Below are 16,594 nucleotides of genomic sequence, written 5' to 3' on the forward strand. Positions count from 1 at the left end.
ATTTCTAAATCAAGAAAATAAATTGTGATATTCAGAAGGATGATTAAAAGCATTACCTGATTACCTGTTTGGTAAATATTTAAAGCTAAGTTGTTTCTTTGAAGTATGGGTAAAACAACGTGTTACAAGTGAGTAGTCACCATCAATTCTGTCACTCCAATCAAAAATAATGTATTTGCGATGCAGTATTCCAATGTTTAAAATAAGTTTTCCTTTTAAGGTTTTTTCCGTAGTTGTGTACATAAATGTAAGCTTTGAGTTAGGTATAACCCGCAAGTCTTGAAATTAGCTTTCTGGTGCAAATTTCATTACATTGCTATTGTGCAATTTTTAACTATTGTTTATGTTTGTTTATTGTCCTTGGAAATCTTATTCGTGCAATGTATGCGATAAAATTATAAACATTCCAATATATTTACCGCATACACCTGGGAAAAACCATCAAGCAGATGCAGAACACAGAATTCAAGTGTAATATATGCGACAAAATATACACCAGGAAGAACTTTTTACACAAACATGCACATGTTGTACACTACATGCTTGTTCTATTTATTAGGGTGTTTTCGGCACCAAATCATCACAAAAAAGAAAGAAAAATATCACTCTGGTTTCTCTTCACACGCATAAATTTTTCTGAGGTATACTCTGTTCTACGAGTCGTTTCTGTGTATTAATATACTGGTTGGTTAAGGAAAGTGTTCAAACGACTTTACTGTATCATTTAGAACCCCTTTCGAGACGAGAATTGCTAACCGTTATATGAAAGTGCAGAGGAGGCTTGAGGTCACTTGTTTAGTTAGCCCGGCCCTTTTTAGGGCTACTATATTGCTTTGTAGTAGTGGTTAGCGGCAAGTGGCCAGCGTGTGTTTTATTTTCTTGACACACAATTTTGTTACGAGATGGATTTTGCCAGAGCTGTAGCCGGTGTTTATCAGTTATATTTTTAAAGTGGGAGTCGGAGGAAAGATATTTTAGAATAAAAGAACGGGGTTTAGAAAGGTAAAGAGAATTTAGGTTTTTTTTGATAGATTGGAAAGAACGGAAGTTTTCCGAAGAGGGGTTTTCGTTGAGAATTTGGCGGGCGGTGTCGAGTTGTTGCTGCAGGGTATAGGTTTGGTCTCGAGATTCTTGAGCCAGGCGTTTCAGGTGAGACTTTATCAATGATTTAAATTTAAATTTAAGAGTTAGCCAAAACTCCATGGGGTTAGAGTGGAAAGGTGCGAGAGTTTGCCATAGAGGGTAAAAGCGGTGGAAATCGAGGCGAAAAAAAGGATCGTCCAAGGGTTTTAGTGTAATTTTTCCAGGGTAGGGCAGAGATAAAGTTGACGGAAACCGAAGCTGAGTCATGATGCGAAAAAGAGCATGAGGTAAATAAATGTTTGTTGGGGAATGACGAAGAGGAAAGATAAATTCTATCAATTCTGGACTGTTTATTTAGGGCACGACGGGAAAATTGACGGAGGTTTGGGTGAAGAAGCCGGAAGGAATCCTGTAGATTAAAAGTTGTTAATAATTTTATAAGGTTGTAGCTGGGCTGTCGATTGGGTACTGGGGGGTGTTTGTCCAAGGTAGGGTCAGTTACACAAATAAAGTCACCAGTAAATACAATGGGGTGGGTTGAAGAAATGTAGGGGCAGAGAGAATCAAAGAATTTTTTATTAAGAATGTAGTGATTTATGCCAGAGGGTGCGTATATGTTAACTAAGTGAAAGGTGTGGGTCAGGGTTGAAATGTCGGCCGCAATTATGCGACCGTCAGAGTCAGAAACGGAGTTTCGAATTCGAAGATTGTAGGAGTTTAGAAGAACTGCGATAACCCCGCTGGCTGGGCCTTTTGGAGGTGTCAAGTTTAAGAGGATGGGGCCAGAAGTCCATTCGGACTTCCACAGGGATTCGGTTTGGGGGGTAGAATGAGTTTCTTGGAGGCCAAAATTGTCAAAGTTTAAAGAGGAAAGGTACCAGAACAGGGTTTTTCCCTCGGGGCCTTGGCCAAGGCCGTTAACATTAGGGGACAAATCTTTAAATATGACGCCATTGTATGAAATTAAAACAAGACAACAAAAGAAGGGGGTAACAGAAAATAAACAAGAACGGGACAAAATGATGGGTTGTGGTTGATTAAAAACACGAAGCATTAAAATCATCTGGTATTACTGCTTTACAACTGCACACTAATTTCTCTCCCGGCGCAAGGTTGTAGCATGATCCGCAAGTACATGCTTTAAGAGTCGCTGACATTTAATGTTAAGACAGCGTGAAGGGCTGAGGCAAGCCACTTCTGAGGCCTAATTACCACATCTGCACTTAAGGTGCAAGTTGTCACAAAGGCATTTATATACTTTCGCCTGTTGTGTACGCTGTACTGCAGCAGGGTGTCTTCTTCGACTTTGGGGTGGTTGGACTCGTCTTCAGTTTGCGGGAGCGAACTTCCGTGAGTCCTTCGTTGAGGTTTGACTTGGGGGTGGGTGTTGCTGATGCAAGTGGTTGCACGCTGTTGGTTTGGGTTCGAGCGGCGTTAGCCAACACTGGCTTTGGCATGCTGTGAAGCACCGCCTCTGGTGTCTTCAGTTGGCCTTGCACGAGTACTGTTGGGTGACGTCAGTCGTCACAGTCGGCGACGCAGAGTCACCGACGTCAGCAGTCACTTCTTTGCATTGACCAGGTGTGACGTCAGTCGCCACACTTGACGGAGGGGCGTCAGCGACATCAGCTATCACCTTACAATTTACACCTGACTCAATGTTATCAATGACGTCAGTTGTCGTATCTGGCACATGCAGGTGCACAGGTGACACGACTTCAGCTGATACTTCTTCGATGGGGGCTGGCGCAACATCACCTGCCAGACCTGACGTTGTGTCGTCGTGCGCGTTCGCCTCTGGTGCCTTCTTATCTTTGCTTTCAGCGGGGGGGGGGGTCCGCGTCGGCTTGTACGTTCTGCGCGTTGTCGTCAGTGTTGCCACCTTTTGCAGCTGCGGCCCGTTTACGGTCTTCTACGTGCTTCGTGAAGCTGGGACAATCGATTTTCCTGTGGCCCATTTCAGCGCAAAATTCGCATTTTCTGGGCTGACCGTTATATTTAATTTCAACAAATGTTCTACCGAGGCGCAGACGCTGGGGAATCGGATTCTTCCTTAACACTGAGGCGTTCATTACAATAACTCGTCTGCCTCCATATAGACCGAAGTCATCAAAAAGCTTCCACCCGCGAAGTGTCTGGGCGTATTTCGAAAAATATGCAAGTAGAGATAGGCGCGGGGGGCGACCCTCGATAAAAAAACCGTCACTCATCCTCGCAGTGCGCGGATGCAAAAAAAAATTTACCCTGCCATTAGGGAATTGAAAAATACCTTCTAGGGTATTTCGCCAGCGAACATTCAACTGGCGCAACAGTAGGTGTATTTCTGGACGTTTCAGGCCTGGATTAAAGCGGGAGTCCACTTCAAGATTCTCGTCTGTATCGAACGGATCAGTTCCTGACACAGAAAGAGCCGCCACACTTGGCCCGGCTACAGCTCTGGCAAAATCCATCTCGTAACAAAATTGTGTGTCAAGAAAATAAAACACACGCTGGCCACTTGCCGCTCACCACTACTACAAAGCAATATAGTAGCCCTAAAAAGGGCCGGGCTAACTAAACAAGTGACCTCAAGCCTCCTCTGCACTTTCATATAACGGTTAGCAATTCTCGTCTCGAAAGGGGTTTTAAATGATATAGTAAAGTCGTTTGAACACTTTCCTTAACCAACCAGAATATTAATACACAGAAACGACTCGTAGAACAGAGTATACCTCAGAAAAATTTATGCGTGTGAAGAGAAACCAGAGTGATATTTTTCTTTCTTTCGTGGATTTAGAGTGGGAATTTTGTGATGATTTGGTGCCGAAAACACCCTAATAAATAGAACAAGCATGTAGTGTACAACATGTGCATGTTTGTGTAAAAAGTTCTTCTTGAAGTGGACGCTCGCTTTAATCCAGGCCTGAAACGTCCAGAAATACACCTACTGTTGCGCCAGTTGAATGTTCGCTGGCGAAATACCATAGAAGGTATTTTTCAATTCCCTCATGACAGGGTAAAATTTTTTTTTTTGCAACCGCGCACTGCGAGGATGAGTGTGTAAATAACTCTAAGGGTCTCAGAGATATTCAACAGTGTCTCGATGGCCTGAGCGGTTATTGAGTCTCTTCGATGGTTAAACCTGCTTCTGCTTCGTTCTTTAAAGCACCCAGAACCAAGATCTCTTCCAGAATAATTGTATTCATTTATGTTATCTTCTTCATTACGACGGTACATTACAACTTATTCAAATAGAATGAATTAGAATGGATTAGAATTAGAATGAATTTACCGGTCTAACCTGGGCTTTTTAACGCTCTCCATTATGAGAGCTGATTGGTCAATAATGTCACGTGATATCATGAGGCGCTTGAAGTAATATAATACAAGAACATAGGTGTGATGTGACATAAGCATAGGAGGACATTTTATGTGGTAAACAGGATGTTGAATAAATCACTTTGCTCGAGAATATTCGATGGCTCAATCATTTGGGTCACATTGTGGGATTATGCAGTACATGTGCAAAGCTGCACGCAAAACATTACGCAATACAAGCACTGGTTTCTGTGACGGATGTTACACACGCAAAACATTACGCAATACAAGCACTGCTTTCTGTGACGTATGTTACAAGTGACGGTTTTTTTTATCGAGGGTCGCCCCCCGCGCCTATCTCTACTTGCATATTTTTCGAAATACGCCCCAACACTTCGCGGGTGGAAGCTTGTTGATGACTTCGGTCTATATGGAGGCAGACGGTCTATATGGAGGCAGATCGTCATGAACGCCTCAGTGTTAAGGGAGAATCCGATTCCCGAGCGTCTGCGCCTCAGTAGAACATTTGTTGAAATTAAATATAACGGTCACCCCAGGAAATGCGAATTTTGCGCTGAAATGGGCCACAGGAAAAGCGATTGCCCCAGCTTCACGAAGCACGTAGAAGACCGTAAACGGGCCGCACCCGAAAAGGTGGCAACACCGACGATAACGCGCAGAACGTACAAGCCGACGCGGATCCCCCGCTGAAAGCAAAGATAAGAAGGCACCAGAGGCGAACGCGCACGACGACACAACGTCAGGTCTGGCAGGTGATGTTGCGCCAGCCCCCATCGAAGAAGTATCAGCTGAAGTCGTGTCACCTGTGCACCTGCATGTGCCAGATACGACAACTGACGTCATTGATAACATTGAGTCAGGTGTAAATTGTAAGGTGACAGCTGATGTCGCTGACGCCCCTCCGTCAAGTGTGGCGACTGACGTCACACCTGGTCAATGCAAAGAAGTGACTGCTGACGTCGGTGACTCTGCGTCGCCGACTGTGACGGCTGACGTCATCCAAAGCGGCGCGAAGCCATCAGAGGCGCAACCCTCTAGCGCTACAACGGTACTCGTGCAAGGCCAACTGAAGACACCAGAGTCGGTGCTTCACAGCATGCCAAAGCCAGTGTTGGCTAACACCGCCCCAACCCAAACCAACAGCGTGCAACCACCTCCATCAGCAACACCCACCCCCAAGTCAAACCTCAACGAAGGATTCACGGAAGTTCGCGCCCGCAAACGGAAGACGATGCCAACCACCCCAAAGTCGAAGAAGGCACCTTGCTGCAGTACAGTATACACGAGATATTAAATGCCTTTCTGACAACTTGCACCTAAGGAGCAGATTTGGTAATTGGGCCTCAGAAGAGGCTTACCTCAGCCCTTCACGCTATCTGAACATTAAATGTCAGCGACTCTTAAAGCATGTACTTGCGGATCATGCTACAACCTTGCGCCGGGAGAGAAATTAGTGTGCAGTTGTAAAGCAGTAATACCAGATGATTTTAATGCATCGTGTTTTTAATCAACCACAACCCCATCATTTTGTCCCGTTCTTATTTATTTTCTGTTACCCTCTTTTTTGTTGTCTTGTTTTAATTTTATACAATGGCGTCGTATTTATAGATTTGTACCCTTAATGTTAACGGCCTTGGTCAAGCCCCCGAAGGAAAATGTTTCGGTTTCCGTCAACCTTTTCGCATCATTGCGACCGACATTTGAACCCTGACCCGCACCTTTCACTTAGTTAACATATACGCACCCTCAGGCACAAATCATTACATTCTCAACAACAAATCCTTCGATTCTCTCTACCCCCTACATTTCTTCTACCCACTCCATTGTATTTACTGGTGACTTTAATTGTGTAACTGACCATACCTTGGACAAACACCCCCCAGTAACCAATCGACAGCCCAGCTACAACCTTATAAAATTATTAACAAGTTTCAATCCACAGGATTCCTTTCGGCTTCTTCACCCAAACCTCCGTCAATTTTCCCGCCGTGTCCTAAATACACAGTCCAGAAGTGATAAAATTTATCTTTCCTCTTCGTTAATCCCTAACAAACATTTATCTACCTCATGCCCCTTTTCGGATCATGACTCAGTTTCGGTTTCCGTTAACCTTATCTCTGCCCCACCCAGGGGACGAGGTACCTGGAAAAATTACACTAAAACCCTTGACGATCCTCTTTTTCGCTTCGATTTCCACCGCTTTTACCCTCTATGGCAAACTCTCGCACCTTTCCACTCTAACCCCATGGACTTTTGACTAACTCTTAAATTTAAATTTAAATCATTGATAAAATCTCACTCGAAACGCCTGGCTCAAGAATCCCGAGACCAAACCTATACCCTGCAGCAACAACTCGACACCGCCAGCCAAATTCTCAACGACAATCCTTCTTCCGAAAACTTCCGTTCTTTCCAATCTATCAAAAAAAACCTAAATACTCTTTACCTTTTCTCAATCCCGTTCTTCTGTTCTAAAACGTCTTTTCTTCGACTTCCACTTTAAAAATATAACTGATAAACATCTTTTCTCCCAACTGCTACCCTCACGCCTCCACAGTCCCATACTCGATCTTCAAGACACTCATGGTCCCCCTCTTCCGGCACCCCAAGAACTTCTTTCCCACACCCAGCAATTCTTCGAAACTCTCCATTCAGATCAACACCTTCCAGTACCCGACCCTTCTAACTTATTTGTTAAAACTCCTTTAAAAGTAATACCAGATTAATTCCTTGTAACCTTATCGAACCCCATCACACAGCACGAGGTAAGAAAAACACTTTCCCTTTATCCTTCTCATCTTACCCTTATCTTCAAGAAAAATGACCCCACTCTCCTTAATAATTATAGACCCATTCAACCTCTTCAAATTTTTAAACCTTACGGAAACCGAACTCATGACCCACAAACTGAAGCTCCTCTATCACCGTATTGTGGACGAATCCGACACACCCCATCATTTCAACGACTGGTCTCAAATCCACCATCCTATTTTCCTGAACTACCTTAAAACTTTTAATTATCGCCTTACCGTTAAAATTTTTTCGTTAAAATGTCAACAAACCTATCTTGCCCTGGATCAAGAACTCCACTGCTACCTTTGGAATTCCTCCTTCAAAATCTTCTCTCACCTTTTTCACAACTGTCGCTCCATTCAACCTCTTCTCACCCCAGTTAGAAATATTTCCCAACTTTAACTAACTCAAACTCTTCTCTATTCAATACACCTGTACACATCGCCCTTCTACAACTAAACAACACAACACCGTACACAAAAATATCAGCAGCATTCCTTAACACCTCACTTGCACACACTATTTGGAAAACACCGAACAGAATTAAACACCACATACAACCCATCAACGACATTTCATGACATTAGGTTTCATCCTTCAAATCACTTTAAGCTAGCTATCCAACGGAACAGAGGCAACCCTTCTCTCGAGGAAATCTTGGCTGATGTTGTTAACGCCATACACAACCAATGAATCACAGAAACCGCGCTCTACCGCCCTCTCCCGGATGAAACACCCAAAAAAATGTTGTCACTTACATGGAGAGACTAATTCATTAAGTATCTGCAATGCGAGTTTCGAGCGTTTCCTCTTCCTTTTATCGACTACTGGCGAAAAACACAAAAAACGAGATATAGCACATCAAGAAAAGCACGCAAAAATGTTGAGTTGCCGATTAATTTGGTCCGGTAGCATAATGTTGTTGTCATGGTGATTTTCACGCACATTTGCGTGAGTTACGTAATTCCTTTTTTTGAAAGCCTTTTTCCAAAATCCAAGCCTTAATGTCGGGTTTAGTTGCGAGTCGGTAAGCTAACGTGTAAGACAGCAGGTGTCAACAACAAGGTGCCATAAAAAAGGTTTGTCGTCGAGCAGGCTGTGGGAGTCCTGCAGGCCTAACTCTGCCTGCATATTTCGTTCCGTTACATGTGTTCCAGTGTGTGAGGAATTAGGCCAGGAAACATGCATACTGCTAAATATTTGTTTGAGTGGCGTTTATTTTTCTTTTGCATTGTCCTGTGATGATTTTGTTCGATTATTGGAATAATGCCAAGTTTAAGGCACGAAACACTTGAAACTTAACTGGAGGTAATATTTCTAAAAATATAAGGCTTACAAAAGTTTGGCTTCCTCTTTAAAAATTTGCGCTGCAAGAAAGTGTCATAAGTATACGAGGACTAAGTTTGTTGCATTAGTAGCAGGAAAAAATGTTTGGGATTAGGCAATAACTAAGATAATCAAACGTTAAATTTGGTATTTAGTTCATGTCACAGAAAATGGACCAGAACTCAAAATCATACGTGAAATAAGCTAAATAATAATAAAATATTAGGCAAGACAGCCATTAGTCAGACTAAACCAAGCAATTGTTAGGTAATCCCTTGCCAGCATGTGCGACCGCCCTTTTCTTTATCTGCCATTGGGTTCCTGGGTTGTGTATTATAGAACGTGTTACTAAGTCTAATTATATTGTTGCGACTCTCTCCACAAATATGCAGATTAGACCCCGGGACAAGATACAGTCAAAATAGGAGGACTCTATATTGACCTCCCACCACTGCTATTTAGAAAACACTCATTACAAAGAAAATGTTTTTTAGCACAAAAATACAGATCGCAAACAAACCGGTTCGTGAAGTGTTTTTTTACCCAGGAATATTTCTGATAAAAAAATTTGGTGGTTTGTTCCGTTGTCTTCTACCGCAGCTTATATTGGAAACGCTGTGTTGTGATGAAAAAAATAATTTCTATGTGTGAGGCGCATGTTGGCTGTTATACAAAGGACGCAAGTCGACATTTTAGAATCCATCTATCAAAAATACTGAAATGGCAATGGCATAAAATCATGAAAAATGTTAATGCGACAAATCCACGCCCGATGTCAATTAACCCAGTTTGTTTTCCTGCCTTAATCCAGGGTATGTGGATGGGACGCCTGTCAATAATGAATACGATCCTCTATTTTAATGCGTGTGGCAATTTTAGAAATAAGTGACAATATTTCAGTGATAATGAAATTAATGTACGCACTTCCCTTTATTAATGGTACACACATGTTGCAACATATCCTTCGCATTCACCTGTAGTTAAAAATATATGCAGTAAATCCCTGATAAAAATGAGTTCCAGGAAGAATTCATCAACAAGACAAGTGTTAAAGGACTACCATTTTGCAATTGCTGCAGGATCGGTGTTAATTGACACGTCCGTTTGAGCGAAGCGCACTCGAAATCGCTGCAATTGTTCCTGTAGACGTTGTTGGAATCCCAAACCATTTCCTTATTTTTTTTCTGTGTCCGCTTTGACATAGATTTATACAAATAATCGTTAATTATCCCTTAATCCTCCAAAACCATTCGAATTTCAAAAGCTGAAATTCTGTGTCAAAATACGAAATAAAAAAAAATGGTTACAAATTTCATTCGTAAAAGACTTTGATATTATAATGGATTTGGAATGTTGTTTGCTTGTTTGTAGCAAAGTAATGTTTTGAATGCACACATGGACATCTTTCTAGCGCTTAAAATAAACAAATATAGACTTAAACATTTCTCACCTCTTGATATTTTTTGTTATTTCCCAATGCTTCTTTAAAATGGATTCTACAAATCGTTGGATAGAGTTTAATTGAAAAAACGTCAGAGGAACGTTGGATAGAGGATCGCATTCAAATAAATGTTGATGAAATCTTATGTTAATCTGCAGTCGAAGTAGAGAAATCGTGTAGAATGCTGAAATTGTTGCTGATGTTTGTGTTGATCGGATGGGCGGAAGGTGAATGTCCGGGTGAGGACACAAGTTTGGCCCCTCTTCCTATCACAAGTAAATGTCGCTTTTTTGCATGAACAACTGTTCGTTTTTGTTTATGTAACTTTCTGACAAATGAACAGAACCAACATTTATGCTTTGTTTTAAACTTCATAATAATTCAAAAAACTTTAAACCTTTAACAGAAGATGAAAAGCTACCGGTTTGTGAAGTCCCATATCTTGACTCAAACTGCACTTGTCCCTCGGCCATGTTCGAATGTGCTCATCATAATATCGGTAAAGTCGGGTCGAATCAACGTGGATGTATTAAGTGGTCGCAAGTTAATGACGAAAAAAACAACTGTGGGGATTGGAGTGATGAGTTAAGTGATGTTTGTCCTGATAAAAGATTCCAGTGCGATTGTTTTACCACAACATGTCCCGGAAGTAATGGATGTTTGAAAAGTCATGTCGAATGTAATGGAAGAATGAATTGTTTAGACGGCAGTGATGAAGTTTACTGCATATGTCCTGCTGATAAGTTTGAGTGTCCATGTTACAAAACTAAAAATTGCTCCTCGCTATTTGGTGGTTGTATCAAAAAAAATTTGCAATGCGATGGATGGAATAACTGTGGAGATTGGAGCGATGAGGTTAACTGTACATGTCCAGCTGATATATTTGAGTGTTCATGTTACAAGACTAAAAACTGTACGTCAGGAATTGGTTGGTTGGTTAAATCATTACAATGCGATGGATGGAATGACTGTGGAGATTGGAGTGATGAGGTTAACTGCACATGTCCAGCTGATAGATTTGAGTGTCCATGTTACAAGACTAAAAACTGTACGTCAGGAATTGGTTGGTTCGATAAATCAATACAATGCGATGGACGGAAAGACTGTGGAGATTGGAGTGACGAGGTTAACTGCACATGTCCAGCTGATAGATTTGAGTGTCCATGTTACAAGACTAAAAACTGTATGTCAGGAATTGGTTGGTTCGATAAATCAATACAATGCGATGGGCGGAATGACTGTGGAAATTGGAGTGATGAGGTTAACTGCACATCATGTCCAGCTAATAGATTTGTGTGTCCATGTTACAAAATCAAAAACTGCTCGTCTGGGAGTGCTGGCTGCATCAGAAAATCTTTGCAATGCGATAGAATTAATCACTGCGGAGATTGGAGTGATGAGGTGAACTGCACGTATGAAGGTATATTTGAGTGTTCTTGTGTTGGAATGAAACCGTGCCTTGGAAAGAATTTAAATAGCATTGACCGATCTTTGTTGTGTGACGGAAAAGCTGACTGCAATGATGGAAGTGATGAGACACATTCTAGCTGTAACTGCTCTGGTACTTACGCCAGATGTCCATGTAATACAAATAACACACAATGCTCATCGAACGGTAGATGTATACCTTTTAACTGGATAAATGATACCTTTGTAGATTGTTTTGATGAAACTGACGAAATTTGCTCATTTTTCAACATTACCTGTCAATCTTGTCATTTGATGGCTCTAACGTGCCCAAGTGAAAAGGATGCCAGAAATCTCATACATACGAATGCTAATATTACGTGCAATGATGTTGTTAGTAAAACGTGCGCTACTGATGTTCATAATTGTGAAGTTGATAAAGCGGTTTGTACAATTTCAAACTGCAGTGAATCCTGCAAAAACGTTTTTTTCTGTGAAAACCAACAACTTATTGCAAGTGAATACTTTTGTGACTTGCAAGCTGTTGATGGCTGCAAGGACAAAAGTGACGAAATTTGTAATGGGTTTGGTTTTAAATGTTCTGGGTCAACAAGAAAAGGTGTTTGCGTTTTACCTCAAACCAACGTCTACGATTCAGTGGCTCAATGTGCTGACAGTTCAGATATTTGTTTCCTCAATGGACAGTTTAGATGTTTCCAGTGTTTGGACAGAAAACTGATAGTTTCAAGCCAGCAAGTCTGTGACGGTGTGGTGGATTGCTTCGATATGTCAGATGAATGTTTGTGTAAAAATCAAACATTGTGTTGCGATATAGTAGGAGATTGTGCATACAACCAAATGCATGGTAAGAACAGTTCAAGATTTGTGAACCAAGATAAGGTGTTGTGTAACACAAGTGTAAAATGCGTCAACCAAACTGACACAAAATATTGTTCAACTGCCACGGCATCAGTGCAAAGCGAATGTATAGCAGATGGCAGAATTTTCCTACAAAAAAATATGGGTAATGATTCGTTGTGCGTTACAGTTATGACGCAATTGTTTACATCGTATGCTTCGATATGGCGAGGGATAGCTGAACAATACTATCCTTTTTGGTGTGATGGATCTGTCGAAGACAATATCGGAGTTATCGGCGAACGTTTTTGTCCCAACAGGTTTAAGTGTTTCAGCAATGGAGAAATTAACATAGATAAACAAAGAGTCTGTGATGGAATAATTGATTGTGACGACAAATCAGATGAATTTCTAGATCTTTGTAACAATACCCGCTACTACTGCAGAAGTAAAGGAAAGATTTCCATACATAGAGATCATGTTTGTAACGGAATAATTGATTGTGACGACGAATCAGACGAATTTCTAGATCTTTGTAACAATACCCGCTACTACTGCAGAAGTAAAGAAAAGATTTCCATATATGGAGATCATGTTTGTGACGGAATAATTGACTGCGAAGACGCATCTGATGAAAGTAGGAGTCGCTGCGAAAATACCAGGTTTTATTGCACTAACGAACATCCTTTATCCGTTGAAATACGGCTTATACAGAACGGAATTAATGACTGCTCAGACGGAAGTGACGAATGTGTTAATTTGGATAGAAACGCTTTTGCAGACGTCAACGAAATGATCGCAAATCCAGTTTATCGAGGTATCTTCTGGGTGACAGGCATCTTAGCAATGGGAGGGAATTCATTTGTATTTGTTACAACCACACTTGATTTGATTAAAGTCAATAAAAATAACAATTTGTTTATTAATACAAGCGTTTTTGTTCTTAATCTATGCGTTTCTGACCTTCTCATGGGAGTTTATCTACTGGCAGCCATAATACAAGCTACCAGATATTCTGGATCTTATTGTTTGTTTGATAAAGAATGGAAATCAAGTAGCTTGTGTTCAGGACTTGGGGCACTTCAACTGGTATCATCAGAAGCATCAGCACTCACAATGACAGCTATGACAACATTTCGCCTGATATCGGCCTATAAACCTTTCCATATGCGAAATGTCTGTGTTACGAAAACTTTAATTGCTGAATTGTCTTGTTGGACATTAGCTATTTTGTTGGCAACCGTTCCTTTGCTTAATCCAACTTCTAAGTACTTTGTAACTGATGTTTGGTTTCCAAATGACTTTTATGAAACAGATTTTGTGTCAAGAGAAAACATGATGTTACTTGCTGAAAGAATTTCCACATCAGAGCCAGAGTCTTGGTACGATGTTAGGCGTACAATTGTAAGTGCCTTTCCACGTAATTCTATCAAAAGAGAGTTTGGATATTATGGTGAAACAAGCGTATGTATGCCACGTTTGTTTGCAACAACCAATGAGTTTGCTTGGGAATATTCAACGTTTCTTATTACACTCAACTTTCTCATGTTTATCTACATGGTGGTTGCTAATTTTCTTGTTTACAAGCGAAGCAACCGCATGAGAGGCTCCAGAAGAAATGACATCAGCTCCCGGATGCAAAAGAGAATCACAAGGTTGATTTTGACCGACTTTTGTTGCTGGATTCCAATTTGTTTCATGGGATTTTTGAGTTTTGGAGGAATGAAGATGCCAGGAGATTCTTATGTGCTGAGTGCTTGTATGTTGCTTCCAATCAACAGCGCCCTTAACCCCTTGCTCTACTCCAAATCATTAGAAGAGCTATTGTCGAAGATAAAAAAATGGCTCGTTTCCAAAATATCATCATTACGTACATCAAGGAGTCGTTTGTCCGAATTAAGCGTTAGATACAACCCCCGTGCTGAGCAGGATGGTGATCGAGTAATTGAGATTGTTGAATGATGTGTGGAGAAGTTTTTTTCCTATCATTTTTGGTTGAACCTAATTAACCTTCTGTAAACAATTACTACATAATTGTGGCCGAGATTGAAACAACAACCAGCCTGACAACCTTTCGAGATTCAGAAATTCCAAACCACGTTTTTAGAAATTTTTTTCCATTTTTGTCTAAAATATGTGAATATCGATTAAGCAAACGCCATACTTAACAAACGTTGCACACTTTTATTCCGATCCAATTCAATGTTGTCTGTTCTTGTGATTTGGTTTAGTTACTATAGTGTAAACAACTTTGCCCGAATTTGTAAATATTTTCTAAATTTTTTGATAATACTGTTTGTGACGAGTTGTAACTCACATTGTTTTGTAACAGAGAAATTTTATTGTTCAAAGAACTCAATTCCAGGGAATATGAAAGATGTAGCAGGCAAATCAGGCCCAGGGGTTCCCAACCATAATGCAACATACAGAAACAACTACAGGCCGTAATGTGTGGGAGTGCGCTTAACATTTGAGATACTTTTACGCTGTGAACAAATCTTTTTGTTGCGGCAGCAGCGCAACTCTACAGGAAGGCCGTCTGTCTGCCACAGAAGATAAAATAAAAAAACACTCCATAAAAAAACACTCGCTGTCTGTCTGAAACGCACAAATCTCTTATTTGGTATTCGTGAGAAATCGTAATTACGAGATTAACAGAAATCAAACAAACACACGTCAACTGCAATTGATAAAAAACAAGCTTAGGGGTGATTAAATACAGCAATACAGTATAGTACTTTGTCTCAGTGTTTACGAAAAAATAATAACGACCCGCAGCACGAACGCACGACGTCATTAAACAACATTAAATACAGTGCTAAAAGATGTACTCCATCCACAAAACAACACCAAACAAAACCGCCAGCAACTAATAACGAATTCGGGGAGAATCATTTGGATGTTTATTGGGGCTTGGGTGCGGAAAAACAATTTGAAATGCTTAGGCGCGTTCCTGCCAGTGGGTGCGCGTTTGCAAAATGGTGGCGCAGAGCCGTATTGTCTTTGCTTTCCAACTTGCCTTTGGCCAAATTCGAATCCGATCGGTACTGTGTCCATGTTGTTGAAAATATTTATTTCTATCTTCCTGTGAACTGCGTGTAACCCTGGTCGCAAACTCCCTTGAAGCAGAAAACAGTCTGTCTTCGAGTAACTTTCAACACAGGTTAAACGTGGGGCCAAGATAAAAGGAGAAATACGATTGCGACAACGGAAAGGGAGCTCTTTCTGACTAACAATAAGAGAATCTCATTTTTTTGCAATCAAGACCGGAAGACATTGAGTAACTGCGAGTATTTCCGTGAAATAATGCTCCATTTCAAATGCATACGTGGGAAAGGTAAATAATATCTTTTCTGGTCTCCAAGTAAGATATAGAATCTCAGAGAAAATCTCCATTTGCTCTACTCTGTCAGCTTTATACTACTATATATAAATATTGAAAATCAGTTCTTTATACAGAACGTTGACCATTACATAATTTTCCCCACATAGACAATAAACTGTACAGGATTTTCTGTGGGAGGATGTAGCGTAATTAGGTACTATAAGGTTCTATTTCAGATCTCGTTCTGACCGTAATTAGGTACTATAAACTATAAGGTTCACAAGCCACTTTCCCCGAGAGGTCAGAACGAGATCTGAAAAATTTAGCACCCGGTGAGATTTCAACTCACGACCGTGGGCTTGCCAGGCCCAGCGCTCTACCAACTTAGCTATAGGAGCTCAGTGGTTTCACGGGGTATATTGCGGCCAAAGTACACTAGTGCGCAAGCGCACAACTTGCCAGGCGACCTTCACATACGTAGGAGATTTCCACCACCGCGTTCTGTGTTGCAACAAATCACCGAGTGGCCAACCATACGGTGACCTTGTGGTTGAAAACACTTCACTAACCAGACATGTAAAAGCTAATAACAAGCAACGATATTCACGTAAATTCCTCATGAAAAGTTTGATGTTAAACAATCTTAAACTTGAACTTTTTTACATCGAAATGGAATGATAAGAACAGACGAAAGTGGATTTGTAAAGCTAAATAAACCAGCTGGGAAATAGTGACATCAGATTCTCATCACGTATCTCAGAAAAAAAAATAAAAAAGCTGCTGGAAGAGGTGGTTTGTGCATTTTAAGACATACCAGATCAGGGACGAAGTAATAAGAATTGAAATATTTCAGCATGTAGCATTGTTTTAACTTATCCTGTTGGTTTTCCGGGTGAAGCGTTTAAGGTATATTTCGTTATCACATAAACGATTCAATGATCAAGGTGTAATGGATGTTGTGCATGGGCTGCATAAAATAACACAATAATTGATGTTACTAAATCTCGGAAGAACTTTCGCTCTGAAAATGCCTGATACTAAAG

At 40.8% G+C, this 16,594-nt stretch overlaps 2 protein-coding genes across 14 annotated transcripts in view; one reads left to right on the top strand and one right to left on the bottom strand.

Annotated features, from left to right (window-relative positions):
• LOC145906105 (uncharacterized) overlaps window positions 1-16,594 on the bottom strand; it is a 268,399-nt gene that overhangs the window by 138,775 nt on the left and 113,030 nt on the right. The gene's annotated exons all lie outside the window — the stretch shown is intronic.
• LOC145906102 (uncharacterized) lies at window positions 10,143-14,188 on the top strand. The gene is made up of 3 exons (XM_082993487.1): window positions 10,143-10,236; window positions 10,368-12,710; window positions 12,816-14,188. The coding sequence occupies exons 1-3, from the start codon at window positions 10,143-10,145 to the stop codon at window positions 14,186-14,188; spliced, it is 3,810 nt and encodes a 1,269-aa protein (XP_082849613.1).

The sequence above is a fragment of the Ascidia mentula genome, chromosome 6 (genome assembly GCF_947561715.1).
Source record: "Ascidia mentula chromosome 6, kaAscMent1.1, whole genome shotgun sequence".
In the NCBI taxonomy this organism is placed as follows: Eukaryota; Metazoa; Chordata; class Ascidiacea; order Phlebobranchia; family Ascidiidae; genus Ascidia; species Ascidia mentula.